Raw genomic sequence first — 16,482 nt, forward strand, 5'->3', positions numbered from 1 at the left:
GCCACCAGCATGGGTGGGAAACTTGTGGTGAGGAGCAAAATACCACCTTGTTCGGAAGTCATGGGAAGGTAACTATGCCACCTTTTCTTCCTCTAGACTTTTTATGAAGTAGCAGGCACAAGGCTGTTCTTCATTTTTTTTTTTTGTATGCAAATGATCACACAGTACCCTAAGATTCCAGTGAGATGCAGGTAGGATCCCTGCTGTCTGTATGATGACCCAGCTTGAGCTACCACTGTTTTCCCCACACACAGCACTTACCCCAGCTTAACTCACAAATTTAGAAAGGTCAATAGTGATAAAACCAGCTAAGCCATTGAAAAGTGAAGTGAGAGAAGAGCAGAGCTCTGTCACCATTGCCACAGGCAGTCTTGGCTGCAGCTCTGCCTGCATTTTATTAATAAAATGCAAGTTCTTCAGTTCAGAACTTTAGACAAATACCTGTTTTAACTGAATAGCTGTGTCAAGGTACTTATCTACAGGAAAAGCATTGATAAAGCTGCACTAAGCCAGAATAAAACTCCATCCTGACCAGTATCTTGTGTTTTACAGTGACCAACAGTGGAGGGGTGGAAGAGCAACTCTAAAGAGTAGAGTGAGCATGTAATTATTTATTCCTAAACATTCTTTGCTGCTTTACAACAACCACATGCTCAGGGATGTGCTGAGCCAGATGCAGTGTCTTGTAACAGGACATAACATGGAGTTCCACATCCCAAATGGGCACTAAGAGCCAGGAATTTCAAAAGAATCTGCATTAGTAAACTAAATTTAATGTAAGTTCTTAAGTCTCTCAAATAGAACCCAATGTAAACAGTCTTCTGTCAGCACAGTTGCCATGAATCTTTTTGACCTGTGCATATCTGACCTCTTAGCTGTTTTTAATTAATATCCCAGAGGAAATAATGCTAATATTGCTCCTCCTGTGATGCTGTCCAAACCATATTATGTAAAAAAGAAATAATAATCACAATGATGTATAGTACAACCTACAATTCTGAGACTGAAACTTCCTGTTCATACAATCACAGATTTCATAGTGCTCAATTGCTACCACTTTAAAGTAGAACTTCTTTGAAACTATTTTTAAGGAGACACTTTTAGTGCATAACCAATGAGTTGAACCCATAGTGTCAAAGTTAGATTACTTTGGCAGTTGAAAGCCAAAACCTGATTTTGTTTCCTAGAGGAATGACATGAGCTGGAGACCTGGGATTAATTCAGTCCTGTAATCCATATGTCAAGTCTTCCAACGCTTCCTCACTGGAGAATCAGCCATTTCTAGGATTATTATAAATTGCTCTTTCTGATAGGTGTCTGTCTTTTAACATGTTACCAACTTCATTTTAGCTTTCTGAGTATATAGCAGTTGTTTTTTTTCTTCGGGACTTGGCATTAGTACTTTATGTTGCTTCATACAACCTCATAGCTACATTTTAAAGAGGGGACCAAATAACAAAAGATGAAATAATAATGCAAACTTCTATTTGTCTTTGCCTGTTTTCTTTCACATTGGTTGATATTCTCGCTTTGGATTTCTTTGTTATCTCTTCCCCTCCTCAATTTAAGTATTTTGTATCTTCCTTTTCCTTTTAAAGAAACAGAACTTTTAACTGAACAGATTTAAAGTGTCCCCCTCCTACCAACCCTTTTCCTGAGGCAAGTTCTCCACTCATTTGCCCACAGGCAGGTGTGCACTAAGAAATCTTTGCAAGTCTAATGAAATAGTTATGGGCTTTCGCAAGCGTAACTTATTCCATATCCAATACCTCCCCCCCTACTTACCCAAAAGAGAAGAAAATGTTCCCACTGGGTGTATGGTTTTCCCCTGTGTATTTGCATCTCCACAGGTGTGTTGGACAGGTACCACACTTTCTGGCCCCTGGAGCAGCAGAGCTCTGTGAGACAGTTTCTCCTGTAGACATGGCCTTGCTCACTCTCCTGGCTGCCTGCTCTTTTCAAGTGTCACACAAAGCCCTTAGGCATGACATCATTAACATCCTCCTGTCTCGTCGCATGACTTTTTCATTTAATTGTGTTGGGTTTGATTTGCCCTCTGACCATTGCAGCACTTCTCACCAACTTACCTTTCTGGGTGACTACTGTACTTACGTAGATGACAAACCTGTTTCTACAGAATTTAAAGCTGGATAAGTGTAAATTCTATATTTGAAACACAAAATAAAGAGACACTAATGGTGGTTACGTGTTTCCCTCTCTGCTAAATACTCTTTGCACACAGGTAAGAAGACAGTCTCTTGCTGAGAAGTGTTGCCAGTACAGGGGGGTTTACTGCTCGTTCCCTGATGCCCCACAAAACCACCCTGTGGAACAGTTAACTGCTCTGAGTCTGCCAAGTACCTTTGGGTGCACAATTTTTTGATAGACCGTAGGCTATGAGCTGAGATATTTGAGACAGAGCTTACCTTGAAGGAAGCTGTCAAGCTTTGTGTGGCACAGGTCTAAAACAAATGTAACTAATGGGTTTTGGAGCCAAACTGCAACGTTAGCTTCTAGATGTCTTAGAACCAGTTTTGGTTTGGAAAATATTAAATGCTAAAGGCACAGAAACACTGAAAGAAATAGGTTTTTGTCCCTTCACAAAAGAAATTATTCAAGAAGAGATAGTACTGTCCTGTGACCAAATCACAGTGGATGTCTTTTTTCCTTCAGTCTCATTTATTTAGTAGCATACACACTTCAGAGTAACAAACACTCAACCAATACAGTCAATGTCAAATGTGACCATGGTCAGCATTGCATTGTAGTGTTCAGAACGGATGCACCATGGATGGTACAGGCCTTTTGATCTCAGTACCTTAAGAATAACAAATAATAACAACAGCAATACCAAAAAAAAATAGCAAGAGCCCTCTGAGATACTTAAGTGTTTGGTCCAACTCCCACTTAAATCTTTCCCTATAATAGGAACTGGATCAGATTTTAAGCAATTCACACCCCCCCCCCCCCCCCCCCATATAAAACTAAGAGGGATTCCATTTTTACCACTTTGGTTAAATTTCATCCAAATTTACATCCTTGTGGGGCCTCAACATCCCTGATTTTTAAACTTAGCTGATGTATTTCTTTGTGCATTTCTTTCCATACTGCATCTTCCTCCAAAGAATCTCACAGCATCTTGCAAGCAATAATGAAGGACAGCCTCACACCATGCCTGTGGGGTAAGTAGGTATTATTCCCACCTGTGAAAATGGAACAAAACTGAGGCCCAGCATAAGTTGGCCAAGGCCAAAAAAAACCAAGTCACTGTTGAAGCTGAGGGAAAGAAGTCCTACTGCTAAATTCACACAAGAATGCAGCAGCTAGAGCACTGAGCATTACTGCATCTAACTAGTGAGTTTAAAGACCTTGGAGTCTAAGTGACAGGCTGGCTGTTCAGCACCTAAGCGCTTCTGGGCCAGCATGTCTTCCCATGCTGCAGAAACACTTGCTCCCGGTGTCTCCCAAAGTGAGGCAATATCTCAGCAGAGGCATTACAGAACGACACTCTGCACTTGCACGTGAGCACGTACCTCAGTTATCACATATCAGCTCTTCTATGTTACATGCCTGTGCAAAGGCATCACGTTGACCCTCTGGTAAATATAAGCTTATTCAAGGCAACTTCCCCCATAGTGAAAGAAGTCTGCTGCTTCCTCACACCAGCAGGTGCGTGTACACAGGCACTGTGGGCCATCCGATGTGAATTAGGGTATCTGATCCTGTGGTGGTTTGCTCGTGAGCTCATAACCCCAGCCCCTCAGAGCTCCAGTGCTCATTTGCAGTCCTACACTTGCAGTTTGCTAATGAAAAGCTCCTTCTTTTTCTCATTTCCCACAACAGCAGCAGAAGATTGTGGCTTCTTCCCTTCTAATCCCTTAGTAAGCCAAAGAGCCATTTCAGAACTAACTTGCTAGAACTACTTATCACCTAGAATGAGCTTCCAGACCAGGGTCTGCTATAGCAGAAGTCATTTTTGCCCTGATGTTTTCAGCTATTGCAGAGGAATGAATCTTTCTCCATGTTTCCCCAAGACCACACACTGCAAATCCAGGTGCTTGCAGCAGTTGGGTTTTTTTGAAGCTGCTATTACCATATTGCTGATAGTTCTCCTCTGAAAGTGGACAGTCATTCTAACAGTTTGTCTCAAATTCTCAACTGACATTTGAGCATAAACTTTAAACCTCTGAATCTCCCCTCTAGAAAATAAACGACACTGGTTTCACATATGTGATAGCAAAAGGAAGAAATTTAACTCTGAAGATTAATTAGGCAAACCACTAATGAATTCTATCGCCTTAACAGTCTCACTTCTAATTCTTCTAATTTTTTTTTTTTAAATTTTGATAGGACTGCTTGCAATTGCAGTCTCACAGGAAAGGCATTGTTATTAAAGTCGTCCTCCCTTGTGAAACCTATCTACTTCCTGTTCTCCTTACACACTCTTTATCTGTTGGCTGCAAGAACGGAGAAAGACTTTTTTTTAAAAGTTGTATGAAATTCACCACAAAGTAATTCATCATCTCATAGCAGTTCAGAAGTTAGGAGGCATCTGGAATTATAATATTTGTGTTCTCTATTGATGGTTCACTGTCACTTAGAAGTTTCAGAGCATTTCTACTTTAAGTAGAAAATTCATTAATGGAAAATTAATTAATTCATTACCATAAAAATAAAACAGAGAGGGACTCAGAGGCCACAGAAAAATTCTGAATTTGCAGTGAACTGCAAAAATAATTACCAATTTCAAATAACTCTTGATTTAGGATGAAATGTTTCCATATGTCATTACTTCCTAGAGAATACCCACTCCATGTAATCTAACTTTTAGGTCACAACTGAACTTGAATTTTTAATACTGCTGTTTTGTTTAGAGGTGATGAAAAAAAAAAATCATTAAATCTGACTGATCTCTTTAAGTACACTAGTGTCTTATCTAAAGCAATTATTTTTAGAACCTATTTTAGACTCTTCAATTCTAATTACAAATGTCACAGACAGATTTTGTTCCAGATCTGGACTCCACAGTCGTCTTTTGCTCATGATCACTGTTTTTCTTGAAACAGCAGTTTCCCAAAGCATAGAGTCACCTTCATATATCCCAAAGTTCTCAGCATCTCTCCTAAGCACAGGACACCAAGACAGCCATTTCTCATCAATGCATTACTAGCTTTAGATGTTAGATGAAAGGGGATTAACAATCAAATAGTTATATAAGTCTTGTCCTCATTTTGAAAACTACATCATCACATTATTAACATTAAAACCTGGAATGTGAGTGAACATGTGAATACTGATAGTATTTATACTGCTAGTATTTAAAGAACTGATAAGTGACTAGATGCAACCAACAGAGAAGGTACGTGAAGCTATTACAAGAAATCACTTCAGTCTTTCTTGACTTTAACCTAAACACTGCGAATTTTCTGTGGCTGTGCCTGGGCCACAGCAAAAGAAGAATGAATCACAGATGGCCCTGCGATTCCAGACAGGGACTAGGGGATGCGGTATATTGACATTCCTTCCCCCAAACTGCCCTGAGTTAACAGCTGCTACCTTGGAGGAAGGATGCCTGGGAATTACCCCATCATTAGTGTAATTCTGCGAATACAGAAACATGACCTTACTGCTCGCTGCACTAGTCTACACTCTTAAGAGGCAGCATCATATCTGGGAACAAGAACATGGCCAAGAAGTCACATGCATTAGGAGACAGGCAAACCATGTTCTTAAGAGAGATCATACTGTTTGCTGGTTACTAGTGCATGCGTGCATGTGTACAGAGGTTTTATCTTTAAAAATAAACAAGCCTTGAAAAAACCCTTTTCCCTGGTCTGTGTACTAAAGAATCATTATTGATTTTCAGAACTGCAGTTCAGCTGCAAGAGGCCAAACTTTCCAAGCTAGGCACTTATCCAACAGCCCACCCAGTCTGAAAGCCAAATGTTTTCGGAGACAATAGGCTGCTATTCTCTCCTTAGAGTATCTGTAATCTCCTGAGAGGCTACATAAAAAGCAAAGGCTGTTCTTGGATAGAAGCGAATCCAGGGATGGGTAGGGAAGAGTAGGAATGGTCAACAGCAGTTACCACATCCAGCCACTACAAACTGCTGTCTTCCTTTGCTCCAGGTTTCTTGTGATGTTCATCCATTTCCACCTTCTGCACACACTGTTACACAACACAGAAGTTGTTGGTCCAACCCATAGTGTACACAGGAGCAAGGAGACTTGGAATTAAGGGGCAAAAAAAAAAAGAACAACACTCTTGCTGGTTTCAAAACTACATAGTTCTCTGAAAAACTGTTATTCCTACCCTGAATCCCCAAGTACTTGCTCTGCTTCACTAAGAGGTAAATCTGGAGTCCCATCTGTTTGCCAGAAGTCAGAATTGTTTGGTTTACCATACAGACCTCTTGACTCATGCTGGTGTGATTCCTGAGTATAGAGATCTTCACTCTCTGAGGACCAGTCTGGAGTCAGGCTGGTGCAATACAGACCAACCTGGAGTTATTTAGGTTCATAGAGGGCCGATGCAAAGTCATTTTGATCACTAACTGCTGGGTTCTGGATGCAGCTCCCTCTGCACTGATGACCTCAGGAGTCTGGAGAGAGTAAAGGTTTCCTTCTAACTGAGTGATCCCAATAGAGCAGACAGTTCAGAGCAGCCCTGCAAGTTTTGTGCCATTCTTTCTCAACTCATCTTTCAGTGATGCTTTCCAAGATGTCAATCAAATTGTCCAATCCCAACAAGTACCCATCCTCCCGGTTGCCTTCTTGCCAGGGGATCCTGTGATCCAGTGTCTGCCCATCAGGAAGAAGGGTGGTCTTTCCAAAATCGATCAGCCACACATTGGCATTCCCACTGCCATCATGTACAAAAAGTAGTGAACTTCCAACGACCTGGAAGACAGATTGAGATGATGTGGTTAAAAATGCATCTTTAGCTCTCCTCCATCACTTGACACCTCCCACTAAGAAGGTGACCTCCTCAGATGTCCATCTAGCCCAACAGACTTTTGGGCTGCACTTAGACCCTGACAATTTACATGCCCCTTTTGCAAAACTATATCAATCAGTAATGTGTAACAAAAATGCCTCCAGTGACAAGAGGAAGTCAATACAGTAAAATAAAATGTCTGATCTCAAAATCTTGAGCTGTAACAAGCAGAACTTACAATGCTAACGATGCCTTCTCCACAGCAAAGCGTACGAGGAGAACATACATAGCAGAATTTATACCGTGTTTCAACAAAAATCTAATATAACTAATAAATCCTTCATTGTTAAACTACAACTGAATGCTGCTGTACCAAATGCAAGCTCCCACATCACCATTCCCCTGTAAAGATTCCCACTGGAACACACCAAGATTAGAGTAACCACAGGAAACTGGTACTAATAAACCATTCCCTGCAGTGGCCCAGCGCTATAAGTGCTGGGATGTTATAAAGATGGGAAGATTTATTACTCCTCAACTGGTTTAATCTTCTGTATTGTTGTGATGGAGACTTTGTGGTACCTGTGTTGTCAACATACATTAGTTTTCTTCTACTACAAACTCCTTTCTACGAATGCAGCAGGCTATTCTGAAGTACGTCTGAATGACCAAACAAAGCAGCAATGCACCTCCACAGCGTTACACTCACTTCTTACCTCATGTCGCTTGAAGAAGTCTGAGGATTCAAGAATGATATGAATTTCCTGCAGACGCTTGAGGTATTTTTTCTGGAGGAAGTAGAGAAAACAAACAAACAAAACAACAAAAACAAAAACGCCTGAACAAACGTTTAAGTAAAGAATGAATGAAGATACTGTTTACAAGAGTCAACAGAATGAAGAGATGATGTTAATTTTAGGCTAGAGGTCCTTCAAAGCAACAGGTTCGTAATTTAAAAATCAATCTGAAAACACACTGCAACAGGCTTTCATAATGAATGAACAGTTCCTCTGCTGCATGTCTTGCATCAGGCACACTTATCTGTCTTTGGATGCAGTAAGACTTTCTGCATCCTTGTTTTTGTTTTAATAAAGAGAAAAATGTTTCAAGCAATTAAAAATCTTTCCATTCTCCATACTAAAAAGAGAATGAAATTCTCTTAAAGAGACAAGGAGCTCCACCCATGGCGGGGAGGGAAATAAAAAAATGCATGAAGCTCTAGTCTACATTTTTAATGCTCCCTTGCGTTACACAAAGCATTCTCCTCCTGGAGGGCTAATCTGCCTTCATCACAGCTTCTACACTGCAGCAAAGCCCTACAGCACCCTTTGAAGTTCTAAAGATGAGAGACATGTTATACGATCTACCACATGCCTGCTGTGCAACCCGTGAAGCAGCACACCGGAATTGCTCTTTGAGGCGAGTCTCACACGTAGCAGCACAGCCAGCCACCAATCGCACTTCCTGCCCCCATGCTCTGTTTTTATCCTCGCCAGACTGAATTCCCAAATCACAAGTTTTCCTGCCAACACAGTCCTTGCTCAGACATCATCATCCCTCCAATGCACCCAACACCCATGGCTGAAGATGACAGCAAGCCACAAGTTAGCTTGACTGACGTTTTGCTAGCACAAGGAACTTGGGGTGAACTCATGGCAAGTGCTGACAAAACTGGTCTCAGCCAACTACTTCTCACAGCCCACCAAGTCCCCACATCCACTCCATCTGCTGAGAGGGACTAGAAGTCAAAACCATTTTCTTCCTTGGTGGTTTAATTTGTGTTTCTTGTATCAGAGGAAGCGTAGACCTGAAGCAAGTTCACTGGGTAAAAGATAAGTGAACATGAAAGTTTAAACTCACCAGAATAGTTGTGTTGCCCTCAATGAATTCCACAAAAACCTGTAGAACTTGCTCCCGTGTCTTCGTAGTTTTGAAGTTTGTGTTACATGTTCCATCCGCCTTCTGCACAAAAACACACAGACACAGATCCGTACTACACAGATATCATTCCACTCATCAGCCATCCACTCTTGAACCATCAACAGCTTAGCTCCTGCTAACCAGATGAAAGTGAGTAGGTGAACAGGAAGAGAGCAGATAAACCAAGCAAGAGGTGGAGGAGAAAAATCTATAAAAGCTGATTGGATAACTTTAAATGGCCCTTTCTTCCTGTTGAGTGCAGTTTGAAAAAAAAAAAAAGAAAAAAGAAAAAAAAAACGAACAACAAATCAAATCACGATATTATGAGCCTGCAGGAGGGTTTTCTCACTGATCAGTACTAGCAGTGCAAAGTTCAGTGGGGCAAACCATGATGACCTCTTTGGCTGTCCTCTCATCTAGCCTGGTGTCATCAAGCCCTGGCTGGGGGTGTGTAAGAGGACATTTTGAAACACAACTTTACTAGTCCTTTTTGCTTGGGTGATTTTTGTTTGGTTTTGTTTTTCAATGGAGAAATCAAAGAACTGTGGTTAAAACTCAGTTCTCAATATACCTTTGCACATTATCGTGACCCAGAAGTCACAGAACAGAAAGCTAGTTGGAGACAAGAACAAGTTGGTATTTGCAATGCTGGCAATGACACAAATGCAGTGACAAAGCAGGTGTGTGAATTTGGGCAAGGGACAGTGGAGGAATGCTTGTATCCAACTGGGTCCTGGAGAAATTCAGAGTATTTTTGTGCCATCAGTAGGGCTCAGTCCAGAAGCATCTTGCTACGGAAAAAAAACAAGTATTTTTATGTGCTGGTTTTGTGTACCAGTTTGTGCTTGTGGAGCTACGAGTAAGTAAGAGCACTGCATGAATTGGAGATGTCTGTCAACACAGACTATATGAATATGCATTTCTCCAAGAACATCCCTGTTGCTTCAAGAGACAGAAATCTGAGCTTTTAGGACATGCATTTATAGTACAGCAATTACTGCAGTTGGTAAGCTGTATCCACTAAAAGCCTGCAGGATTATCAAACTGTGTTCCTCTCCATTGTATCAGTCCAGTGAAATCCCCCATTTCCATTATAAGCATGAATCAACAGGTCATTAAAATGTCACTGCACCAAAACTGGGTAAATTCAGCTCCAGTCTCAGCAGGTGAAACACTATTTACTCCAGAGCAGAACTCAGCCCCTGCTATAACATACACACACACACAAAAAAAAATCCCTAAACACTGATAATGCCAAATTTCCAGATCTACCATGTAAGAGAATTAACTGACTGAATGGCAAAGTCATGCAGAGCAGCCTCCCACCTACCAGACTTTCTAGCAGTAGAATAAAGAGTTTTATTCCAAGGCTGTGGGCCAGATACAAGCATGGTGTGTCAGCCTGATGAGATGTGTAAGTTACGCAAGTGAAGTTCAGCAGGTAGGCAGTGAAAGTTAGGAGCCATCTGATCTGACGTATGATAATACTCAACAGCACATAGAAATTTGGAATTCAGCCTGATGCCTTGTACCTCTTCACTGGAGTAAAGTTATTTTAAAAATAATTTCTCTCCATGCCCCAATCCCAGAGCAAAGCCTGGAATAGTTGCTACATTTTTGCTTTTCATCCTTTTCTGTCTGGACAAACCAGTTGCTTCCTTCCCTGCTATTTAGAAACACTTTTATGGGTATATTCCTTTGCAGTGGTTGGCAGGGAATGTAACTGCTGCCTGTCTGCTTGCTGTAAACAATATCCAGATTTTGAATGACACCATCCTCTGTATTCTGTACCAGGTCCTCACAACAACTCTGGATGTACAAAATCCCCAGGAGGTGCTCAGCTGACTCAGTCCTTGAAGTCATACCTTTGTCAGGGCCCCCATATACATTCCCGTGCAGCAGAGAAGTCTGTTCACAGTGCAGCTAATGGGCCACTTCCAGTACTTCTCATTAGATGTGACAGTGACATGGCTAGCAGGAAGGCAGGTTTGGCAGCTCCTTAAAATACTGATACCTATCATAACCTGTGTGGTCTTGCTCATATTCCTCTGCAGATTTCCCTTACAGGGCTCTGGGTTAAGGTCATGACCTCAAAGGATTCACAAAGATTTACTAATTAAATCTGATGTCCTCTGGGGAAAATGGCTATCCCTGATCTACAGCTAAAGGAATGGTACCAACAGAAGTAGCTTCCCAAACTGCACAGAGATTCAGGGACAGAATGGGAAGCCACAACTCCTGGTTCTCACTCCCATGCACCTCTGGTCTGCAAAACTATTGCCTTAGTGTTGTAGAGACAGCATTTGTGATGCTGAGCCTTCAGTGCGCCTCTTTCAGAGAGGAAACCTGCATTCTGAACCTAGCCGGCACAAGAGACTGAGTGTCACATGCCAGCTGCAAGAAAACCAAACAGTTCAAACTATTTTTGATAAGAGGAAGAGGGACAAATCTCATAAATGAACGTGTCTTTACTTCAGAGATACAGAAGCAAGGCAAGGAAAAGAGATGGATCAAACTAAAGAGAAAAGGCACCCTAATGATGAAAGCGTGCAAATGGTGAATCACTTATCAGTAGCCACTTCACCGAAGGGCTTCTGTGATTTCAGTTGCTTTGCTTCTGCTTCTTACTCCAGCAGCCACAGGGCAGGAGTATTTCTGAATTACCAAACCCAACATTTCTGTGCAGCTAACTCCAGGAGTTATCAGCGTACTCAAGAACAACCCCTTTTTCCTATCAACCACTAGCTGGCACCACTGATCCTTACAGGCTCTCCTCTCAAAATGGGCATCTCTGCAGCACAGCTTCACTCCTCTGCAAATACACAGAATGGGATGTACAGTTCAGCTACAGGGAAACAGTGTGATGAGTACAGACTAACTGTATTGCTTGAACAGCTTCACTTTTGCCACCATTTCTCCATGTAAATAAGAGAATGACCCCTACATCCCTTATAACAGCACAGGGAGACAGAGGAAAAGGTAATGTACTGGAGTGCTCCAAAGCATTTCCTGTGCTTAATAAAAGATAAAGTATTCATGTCCAGTTTTGCACATGTACCGCATTGTCTCAGTGGAGGGAAACAGCACACAGTCTGTGTGCCATGTGGGTCCTACCCACCTCTGATAACCAGCCAAACCACAAAGAACAGGCCAGGAGGTTTTACTGGAGCTCCCCTGTGCTCCCTTAGCTCAGCAGTCACTCTCCAGGACTTGACATAAATCTGTGAGTCTTCTACACTGACCAACTATCATTCTGAGAACACATGTAAAAGGTCTTGAGATCATTTGGGTTTCTGACTCCATTACACAGAGCATCCAAAGACCTAAGTGGTTTAGGAATAAAACAGGTATCTTGATAACATCATTAGATGCCTAAAGGGTAAGACAGAAGGTGTCTTGGCTGGACTGGAGCCAAATCATCTACCATCCAGACACTTCTTGCATTAAAATGCTGGTGTCTAACAGCCAGGAGTGGATGGCACTGCATACAGGGGGCCAACACAGCATGAGCTGGAAGCCCTGGTTCCTGTCTCACAGCAGGAGAATCTGCAAATGAGGAAGGGAGAAGAAAATACATGGAAGCAGAGAAAAAAGAAAGGGGTATTTAGAGAGCCTCTGCTTTTCAGTGTCATCCTCTTTAATCTCTTTCTTCTTCCTCTGCGCTTGAACAATGAAAAGGAAGCAAAACTAATCCAGATTACAATTTACCATGTCCTAACATAGCAAAATTAAATGTATATGCTCCGGGAACATCCTGAAATCACACAGGTTAACCCATGCTAACTTCTCCATAGCTGTCCCATCATGGGCTTCAGTGGACAAGTACTCATCCAGGGTCCAGGTGGGTTTGGGCAGCCCTCACCATGCTCTGTGCTGGTACAGGTACCTCACCATCTAAACTCAAGCAAACTAGTTTAAGGCCAGTTGTGACAGGCCTGTGCAAGCAGAAAGCAGCCTTCTGGATTCCAGCAAGTGTTAACATTCAAGTAGCTGTGTCAGGTGGCTGATATTCTCAGAGTAGGTCCTAATGGGTTTCTAGGTAGGTATCCAACATTGCCATGGGGCACAACAAATATAAAGAATTAATGGGTAGGAAAGAAAATTGCCAGGGTTCTTCTATGGCTGTAAGGTATCCTAGGAATGGTAGAGAGGCACAAAGTTATCAATTGAGAAGAGTAGATGGACTTTGTTGATGGATAAATTTTATTTTTGGTTGTTTTGGCTTTATTCCAGCTCCATTTATACCATTATTGTAATGTACTTGAAAGGAAAAGGGGTTTCCTCAATCCCATGAATATCTAAGCTAATGCCTTTTAACATACCTTGCAAATAAACATAATTGGAACAAAACCACTTTGCTATGATTCACTTGGGATAAATATGTATAGTTCCTGGATTTTAAAAAAAGGCAATAGCATGAAGAGAGATGGTTATTTCTTCAGTTCTGAATTATCCCTTATAACAGTCTCATTTTCATTCTGTCAACACTGTGTACATGCTCAAGTGCTTCCTGCAACGTCTCTGTGGTTGAACCAAGTATTGTTGATGTGCATGTGATGCTTAACTTCACTGACTCTACTGTTTTAAGTACAATAGATGCTTTAAAACCACAATATGCTGAACTTTGTGGTTTCAATTAGCGCATTTTCACATAATCCTTTGGAAAACCTGGCTACAGATGCACACTAGCTTTTTTGATTAACTAACAAATCAAACAAAGTTTGGTCTCCAAGAACAGGCGTAAGTGAAACTATTACCTTAATCCCTTCAATCCTGAAGCCCAGGTTGGCACTAGAGCTGATGGTTTCCCTCCACTGCATGTATCGGGGTTTGGTGACAGCGTGTTGGGCATTCTCTTCAGCTGTGGGGGCAAGAGGATCCACTTCAATCATTTTCTTGTACATGTCCTTACGCAGCTTTGGTTTCTCACGGGCCTTAGTCAACTCTTCCTCCAGGTATGTCCTGCAAAAATATCACATCCCAACAAAACCATAAGGATTCCCCAAAGATTTCTATTTACAACTTACAAACTGGCCTCAAGAAATGTCAACCAGGAGAGTGTTATCATTACCCCAGTTTTGTATATGGGGAAACTAAAGAACACAGACTAATGACTGTATAGGCATATTTAATGAAACAGTTGCATGAATCAGGAATTGTCATTCACTTCTTGTTCTAACCATATCTTTAGAGTACTGTTAAATGTTATTGTTATTTCCTGCTTACACAATGGTAGAAAGCTGAATCCCTACCATGCCATGAAACAGAGCTGTATTTTGAGGGGACAGTTATGAGAGATAATTTAAAATGAAATCAAAATCAAATAGGGCTGCTGAAGTGCTACTGTCTCTCCTCAAAAAAAAACCTAACATCAGTCATGTGTGATGGTTTTAGGCCTCAGAAAGCACTTAAGGTTTTACTTAATGCATCAGACAGTGAAAGACAGAATCACTCTTCATATACTAAAAATTAAAGAGTAAAGCAGATTATCTGAGCAGTTCCAAAACAGAAGAGGTAACTAAGAATGGAAAGGTGAATGGTGACAAATCTTCCACACTTTGCTGTTATCACTCCACACATTAACCTGGTCACCATTAGAAAGACACTATCCACGTTCTCTACATGCCACTGGACTCATAGAGCTTGTCTCCCTCCACAAAGCTTGCACTTTGTTAGGCACCTGGAGTGCACCACCTTCATCACAGTGTAATAAACCGGGCTGGCATTTAGGCGAGGCTGTCATTCATTACCAGAATGCCACCTACTTTGAATAAAATATGTACTGCTGCAAATGCTTCTCTTCTTTCTTCTGGGCATACTAGTGCTACAAATTTCTACTCTGATTTAGCTGACAATTCATGTAAAGATTTTGCACCTATGTGAACAGGCTTCTCTGCACTCCTTTAAGCTGAATAACTCGTTTATGACAATGACTTTTCAGCATCTCAGCTGGCACCCAAAAGATTACTATGAGAGTTCAGACCTCTCTGCACTGCTACTGCAGGCTCTCAACAGATTCCTTATCTTTTTGTTATGCTTAAATAACATTTTTGAGGCTTTTCTCTTAATCACAGTTAAGAAAAGGAAGTGAGAATCTGGAGAACAAGATGATAGCATCATAGAGATGTCATAGTAGAGAAAAACACAGATCAGTCATGAGCAAATGGTCAATTATTTTCTTTACAGAAAAAAATCAATACCAGTGAAGACTCATTCAAGTACTGGAAATGGGCTTTCATACTGCTATTCAGTCATTCACATTTGGAGACGGGAATTTTACTCTTTGTGGGGTTTTTAGAATCACCGCATCCACAAAGATTAAATGAATTAGAGGCGAATGTAACACGTAATTTTTCTCCCATGTATTATCAGGCCACTGCAGGGAAACTTTGTTTTAAATCACCTCTGGAAATTTCTTGATGTGGACAGTTTTTGAAGCTATACATCAGTTAGTTTCCAGAATCCATGTACAAGCAGTCAACAATGGGACAGAGTCTCCTCAGGTTGTCCAAGGTGATTGCCAAACCAACAACAGGTTGTCTGGACTGAATCCCAACGCTCCAAAAATGTTACCAAACTCCTCCAGACAGAGCATGACCACATCGCCCCCACCCCTTCCTACAAAGGCACTTTCTCTTTTATATTCCCCACCTGATCCCCATCTTGCAGTCCATCACACAAGGCCCTTCAAAATCAGTAAGCAAGTCATCCAGCTGAATGTAGCTCTCGCCATCTCTCTCCACCACACCATGGAAGCAAGGGACACAGGAGCGTAGCGGGTCTTTCATCAATCGCTCAAAACACTCCTTTTCATTCTCTGAGAAGCGTTTCAGAATCTTCCCACTATCAGCTGCCTTGAAACTCCCTAAAAAAGAAAATCAAACACATGCTGACAAGACTGAACTGCAAAAAAGAAAAACACCTTTTCCCACCACTTCAGTTTCATCTACCTCAGCCTCTTGACACCAGTTAAAGATTTCTCCAAACAGAAAAGACAACATGCTTTTCATAAAAAAACAAAGCACCCAGGACAAACACAGCCATTGGCAGTGAAAGGCTGTTTGGATACATTCCCATGTCAGAGTTTATAGCTTTAAGGAGTGCAGCTGCTCCAGGCCATTGTTTTTTTTTCCATGCTAAACTCTTTGTTACGATATTAAACACTACTATACTTATTAAAATGCACAGGAAGAAGCCACAAGCCAGAACTGATTAATCCTCTGACAGGCTATTTTAAAGCTGTATAACACTGCCAGTGTTGGCTTTGTCCTTAATCCTCACATAGGGTATACCTGCTGAGTGCGTACGTAACCGAGGCAGCCTGGTCAATCAGTCATTGTTCAACAGCCACAAGCAGGCCAGAGCCAAGCACTGCCCTTGCTGTGCACACACTCTGTGACCGCACACGTGTGTAACCTCCAGGTTCTGCCTCTGCTCTGGAGCTCAGCTAATCTGCAGGCACAGCATGTGGTGCAACTGCTTTTTACAACTCTGTAACTGAATGGTATCCAGTACAAATGACAGCCTGCATAGGCCAAGACTGGCAGTAATTAGACTCCAGCTGTCTGAGTCTCCTGTCCAGATGTTCTCCTGTCCTGCAATCTGCCAATAAATCTGAGAAAAGT

At 41.6% G+C, this 16,482-nt stretch overlaps 1 protein-coding gene across 3 annotated transcripts in view; it reads right to left on the bottom strand.

Annotated features, from left to right (window-relative positions):
• Positions 1 to 2,660: 2,660 nt before the first annotated feature.
• The window catches only part of ITPKA (inositol-trisphosphate 3-kinase A), a 40,517-nt gene continuing 26,695 nt past the window's right edge, over positions 2,661 to 16,482 (bottom strand). For 2 of the 3 annotated variants that reach the window (XM_065064603.1, XM_021287529.2), the window contains 5 exons: positions 15,509 to 15,722; positions 13,615 to 13,819; positions 8,798 to 8,899; positions 7,654 to 7,725; positions 2,661 to 6,900 (listed from right to left, as the gene is read on the bottom strand). In XM_065064603.1, the coding sequence (XP_064920675.1) occupies positions 6,697 to 6,900; positions 7,654 to 7,725; positions 8,798 to 8,899; positions 13,615 to 13,819; positions 15,509 to 15,722 (797 nt within the window). In that variant the 3' untranslated portion in view covers positions 2,661 to 6,696. Of the gene's footprint in view, positions 6,901 to 7,653; positions 7,776 to 8,797; positions 8,900 to 13,614; positions 13,820 to 15,508; positions 15,723 to 16,482 lie in introns of all 3 variants that reach the window. The other variant, XM_065064604.1, reaches the window with a different exon arrangement.

The sequence above is a fragment of the Columba livia genome, chromosome 5 (genome assembly GCF_036013475.1).
Source record: "Columba livia isolate bColLiv1 breed racing homer chromosome 5, bColLiv1.pat.W.v2, whole genome shotgun sequence".
Lineage (NCBI taxonomy): Eukaryota > Metazoa > Chordata > Aves > Columbiformes > Columbidae > Columba > Columba livia.